Source organism: Sinocyclocheilus anshuiensis, unplaced genomic scaffold, assembly GCF_001515605.1.
Source record: "Sinocyclocheilus anshuiensis isolate Anshui unplaced genomic scaffold, SAMN03320099.WGS_v1.1 scaffold552, whole genome shotgun sequence".
Taxonomy (NCBI): Eukaryota; Metazoa; Chordata; class Actinopteri; order Cypriniformes; family Cyprinidae; genus Sinocyclocheilus; species Sinocyclocheilus anshuiensis.
In genome coordinates this window covers 2,546,700-2,552,750 of record NW_015554362.1, presented here as the reverse complement: position 1 = coordinate 2,552,750, position 6,051 = coordinate 2,546,700, and the positions used below count along the sequence as shown (strand labels likewise).

At 34.6% G+C, this 6,051-nt stretch overlaps 1 protein-coding gene across 1 annotated transcript in view; it reads left to right on the top strand.

Annotated features, from left to right (window-relative positions):
- Positions 1-6,051, top strand: part of LOC107671455 (protein argonaute-3) — a 28,680-nt gene that overhangs the window by 6,493 nt on the left and 16,136 nt on the right. Inside the window, exons 4-7 of the mRNA XM_016464377.1 lie at positions 484-620; positions 3,293-3,427; positions 3,793-3,880; positions 5,161-5,308. Of these exons, the coding sequence (XP_016319863.1) occupies positions 484-620; positions 3,293-3,427; positions 3,793-3,880; positions 5,161-5,308 (508 nt within the window). The remainder of the gene's footprint in view (positions 1-483; positions 621-3,292; positions 3,428-3,792; positions 3,881-5,160; positions 5,309-6,051) is intronic.

Below are 6,051 nucleotides of genomic sequence, written 5' to 3'. Positions count from 1 at the left end.
TAGAATGATTTCTGAAGGATCGTGTAATACTGAAGACTGGAGTAATGATGCTGAAAATGCAGCTTTGATCACAGAAATAAATGACATTTGACTATATATTCACATAGAAAACTCTGTTTTATACAAATACAAATTTTAAATTGTAATAATATTTCATGATTTTACTGTTTTTCCTGTATTTTTGAACTGAAAAATAAACTAAACTTTTTTTTTTTTTAATAAATGAATAAATGCACCAGTAATCATTTCATAGTAACATGCATTAAGATTTTTTTTAATTTTCTTTTTTCGTTTTTTTTAATTTTTCAGTTTTAATTTCATTCCGCCTTTTAGGTTTTCTTAAAACTAACTTTCCAGCTGGTGGTTTTAGTGGATGCCTGACGTCAGTTCCCCTCAAGTGTCACTGAATCCCTAATAAAATGCAGCATTTTAAACCCCATTTTGGCTGCTGACGTCTCTGCTGTCTGTGATTGTTTCTCTCAGGTACACTCCTGTGGGCCGCTCGTTCTTCTCTGCCCCGGAGGGCTACGACCATCCTCTGGGTGGAGGCAGAGAGGTGTGGTTCGGCTTCCACCAGTCTGTTCGGCCGGCCATGTGGAAGATGATGCTCAACATTGACGGTGTGCACTGTTTGAGTTTAGCATGTGTGTTAGCACAGAGTGTGGGAACCGCTCACACTGTTGCCGGGGGGATGAAGGGCTGAAAGATGGCGGGTGGGGGTTTGTTTGATTGAAGGGGGGTCCTTATGCTTTCTCTCGCCGTACTTTGATGTCATACACCGATCGATCTTCAAGTCAAACACATCTCTTTACTCTCGCGTGTCAAGTGACCGAGTGTAATCGCAGCCTCTGCGATAGAAAAATCACGTTTTTTCATATCGCGATATTATTGCAAATGCAATTAATCGTTCAGCCCTAGTGTGAAGCCCACCTAGCATCATTTATAGGAGGTTTGCACAGTAAAATCATCATGACATTCAAAAACTTTCTTGATGTTATATAGTCAGCAAAAGCATAGTAGTTTTTAAATTTTTTATATGTATAGTTTTTAAGTTTTAGTATATTCAGTTTGAATTCTACTTCAAGTTAAACTAAATGAAAATGAAAAATGTTATAGAGGCAGAGAGGTGTGGTTCGGCTTCCACCAGTCTGTTCGGCCGGCCATGTGGAAGATGATGCTCAACATTGACGGTGTGCACTGTTTGAGTTTAGCATGTGTGTTAGCACAGAGTGTGGGAACCGCTCACACTGTTGCCGGGGGGATGAAGGGCTGAAAGATGGCGGGTGGGGGTTTGTTTGATTGAAGGGGGGCGTTAAATGAGTCTCTCTTTCTTTTTCTCTCTCTCCAAGTTCACCAGTTCTGTGTCACTCTGTCTGCGTGTTTTCCCGCTCTGACAGACTCCCACAATTCAATTGGCTGTGTCGGCTGCTCCATCCCCTCCCTACTAAAGGGCAGGGAAAAGTCCAACCGTCTGAAATCGTCTCTCCTTTCACTGGCTCATTGTCACACTTATAATGGAGTGAATGGGCTCAGAAAGAGCGCTAACACACTGGCTTTGAGCTCACGTTAACATTTGTGTAGATGTTTTCTCACAGGACTAATAAAGAGCAACATCTAGATTGGTCCAGATATTTCAGCATGATAAAAGTTTTGTAAAGTCCAATTAGAAATGGGGAGTAAAAGATAAAGATAACCTACAGCTGAGCACCCAGTAAGCAACATTAACTTGTAAAAGTGGACAGTCGTGTGTTGATTGGTTTGTCTTTTAATTTGATGAAGATAGGGCTCTCACGGGTCCTTAAAAGATCAGTTTAATAAAATATAAGGTCATAAAAAGTCTTACATGGTATAACAAAAGCCTTAATTATCGTTTTAAGAAGTCTTAAATTGGGGGATAGAAAAACGGGAATCGCAATATGGCCTAATGTGATTATTAAAATTTAAAAGACTTTTAATAAAATATTTTAATAAAATAAACTGTCTATATATACACACTTTATACAGTGTTAAGTTGGCTTATGAATAAGTACATAAGTATTAAATTCAGTATATAGAGTTTATATTCAATATATAATCAAAATATAGACTATAATCCATTATATACACAGTTTAAAATAAAAAAATTACATTATTTTTAATTGCAATTTGAAACAGATATTTAAAAACCTAGTGTACTTTTTGTATTCTAATAAATTATATTATTCTGATTGTAAATGTTTTCTTGTATCCCTTTATTTTATGAATTTTCATTGTGCCCCAAAACATTTTTTAATGCAACTTTTTAATTTTAGCATATTATGACAATGTTTACATTGGTTTTTATATTGTAATATGGTTTTTATATTGTAGTATGTTGTAGATAGTTGTAAGAGTGCATATTTTATTGTACTTATATATTTTTTTGGAATGAGCATCTGGCATTATTAATTCATAGACATTTCAAAATAAGAGTTCCAGTTGTATTTCAGGCTTGTTTATAATTAAAAGTCCTGCTTTATGCATAATCTTTTTTTTTTTCTTAATAATTATACAAACAGTATCATGCATTGAATTTTAACATAAACTTGTAGCTTGTCTCTGGGCTACCCATCACAGGAAGGAAAGACTAAGAACATTATTTAACACATTTATTATATAGATTTTATTAATATCGGCAAATCTTTTCATCACATTATCATCATATCAGCAAAATCCAATATCGGTCAGCCTCTAATTTGTAAATATTGATATATTAGTACGTCCACCAATTTTGATGCACATGTATATAATAAATAAAACATGTTTTGAACTTGAGTATATTAAACTTGAGTTAAACTGTTTTGAAGTTGAATGTGAGCCACAGCCTCTTTAAGTAACAGGCTTAAATTTTATTTGTGCAAGTCTTAAAAAAGGTCTTAGTCTTTAAATTTGATTAGAAAAACTCTTTAAAAAATTTCTAAGTAGGTAAGGATGCTTTCTGAAAAATGTACTAACTACTTTCTGAATGGAATATTCAGAATATTACTACTATTTATTTATTTATTTTGAATAAAAATTAATCTATTTTTAGGCCATTTAAATACTTTGAAGTCTTAAAAGGTCTTAAAAAAAATGAGAATTTTGAAAAACTCTGCAGATATCCTCTAGAAAATGTGTTGTTCTTGCCTATGCGAAAATCATTATGCTACATGACTAATAAATGGTATTTTGTATTAATTTTTTTTCCTGCAGAGGAGGTATTAAGAGTCATGATATATTTTCAGTGTTAATTTGGACTGCGTTTTCATCAGTTTTCATCTCTTCTGTCTTGCAGTGTCAGCCACAGCTTTCTACAAAGCACAGCCAGTTATTCAGTTCATGTGTGAGGTACTGGACATCCACAACATCGACGAGCAGCCTCGGCCCCTCACAGACTCCCACCGAGTCAAATTCACCAAAGAAATCAAAGGTACGTGTGCATGTGTGTGTGTGCGTATGTGTGCTTGTGTATTTATGCGCATGTGTGCTCATGTGTTTTCATGTGTGCTCATGTGTGTTTATGCGCATGCGTGCTCATGTGTGCTCATGTGTGTTTGTGTGCTCATGTGTGTTTATGCGCATGTGTGCTCATGTGTGCTCATGCGCATGTGTGCTCATGTGTGTTTGTGCTCATGTGTGCTCATGCGCATGTGTGCTCATGTGTGTTTGTGCTCATGTGTGCTCATGTGTGCTCATGCGTGTGTGTGCTCATGTGTGCTCATGTGTGCGCATGTGTGCTCATGTGTGTTTATGCGCATGTGTTCGTCCCTCTCTCATCGGCTGGTTTGTGTGCAGGTCTGAAGGTGGAGGTGACACACTGCGGAACCATGCGGAGGAAGTACCGGGTCTGCAATGTGACCCGCCGGCCCGCCAGCCACCAAACGTGAGTCAAACCGGAAGTGAAGCGTGTTATGACCATACATTGGATTGATTGCAGAGGGTGAAGACACATTGCTTTAATACAGTATGATTTTTGGCTTTATTTAAAGGTGCACTCAGTAAGTTTTAAAATCAAATGTTGTAAATATTGTACACTTGTGAGATGATGCTAGTCATATTAGTGGCCTAATAAAAGCCATTTTATTTTACATGCAGGTTGCTCCTCACATGACCAACCTATTATCATACATAGATATATGTTTTATGAATATGTGTTTCTTCAATGGCATTGGTAACCTGAAACTTTTGTGTTTGGGTTAATAATTAAGTGCACCTTTAAAACTATATTTAAAACTATAAAACAATGCTCTGAATAGTATACTATATACTTTCTGAATGGTATATTGAGAACTGTTTATTTATTAATTCATTTAATATTTTATATTCGTTCATTCATTTGTTTGTTCATTCTGAAAAACATCCTGTGTGTGTTCTTCATTTTGGAGTTTTATAAATCTCATGTAATCTGAATTCTGGCTAATTAGCCACAGTTTTACTAGTTATTAAAACTGCAGAAGTTAAAGTGTTAGTTTTATTGATTTAAAATATTTGTGTTTTAAAGCTGATTCATTCTGGGTCTAATGGAGTAGACAATGCTTTTTAGTGTTATTTATATACTATTATAGATTATAATATTATATATAGTATTTATATTATATATTTTGAATTAGCTTATAGTAGTTTTCATTTTATTTTTATTTTTAGTCATTTTTGTAAATAAGTAGTAAGAATATATTCTGAATAGTATACTAACTACTTCCTGAATGGTATATTCAGAATACTATTTATTTATTTATTTGAATAAATGTTTTGGGCCATTAAAATGGTGTTTAATTGCTTTCATGACTATTAAACAAATTTTCCCTCATAATTATCATTAAAACATTTTTACTGTTCTTATTATTTAAAATAAAGTTTCTTAGTAGTGTAGTACAATAATTTTGCCATTATAACTATAAAAAATAATGTAGTATGTGTAACGATGCATTATGTACTGTAGCTGTAAACATTTCAAACAGTAGTGTTGCATTGTTGTCACATGACTTCATCATGTTGCATGCAGGATATTTGCATATTTTTCTCAGTATGCATAGCACATACTGCAGAAATAGTAAAAGTAGTATGCTGATATGCTTTCCAAACACAGGAAAGCCGTTTAGCTCTGCTCTTTGATGCCCTCTAGTGGTGGTTCGTTGTTCAGTCATGTTTCTTGATTCCTTCCAGGTTCCCTTTGCAGTTGGAGAACGGCCAAACTGTAGAACGAACAGTAGCTCAGTATTTCAGAGAAAAGTACAACCTGCAGCTCAAATACCCCCACCTGCCCTGCCTACAGGTGGGCCAGGAGCAGAAACACACCTACCTGCCCCTGGAGGTCAGTGCTGTCACCCACACATTAGATTCTGTTAATATTTTGAATGACCAAAATGAGAAGTGTTGCCTTTGCAACTAGCTGATATAAAAATAAAAGTTTAAATTTCTTTTACTTTATTTCACTTAAGGTTTATTTCAAGTAATTGTTTATGGATTAAGTTAATGAACTGTAGATTTTGTTAATATATTGAATTAGTTTTTATTTGTATATTTTCTGATCTTACTTAAATTTTTGTTAATGTTTTAGTCATTTTTTGTATGCATTTATGTTTGTCATTTTTTTGTTTACTTTTAGATCTTTTAGTACTTTAAGCTAAATGAAAATGAGAAGTGTTGCCTTGGCAACTAGCTGAAATAAAATGAAAAAAAAAAAGTTTAAGTTAAAGTTTGTCATTTTCTTGTGTGTTTTTGTCATTTAAAAAAAAAAGTACATTTTATTTCAAGTATTTTTTATGGTCTTAGTTTTAATGCCTATAGTTTTTGTTAAAGGGGTCCTATTATGCTCTTTTACAAAGTCTTGATTTTGTTTTGGGCCCAAACAAAGACGTTTGGGCACGGAGGTGAAAAAAACAGCGTTTCAGGCAGTCGCGCAGCGTCGCGTCGTGCCACATCTTTAAAATTCGAATACATTATTTTCTATGAGTGTAGGCACACCGGCGGCGCCGTTCGGCGTCTGTCTGCGGCGCCCAGCTACGTCGTGTTATACTTGTAAGAATTGTTCTAGACATGCTGAAAATTTGACAG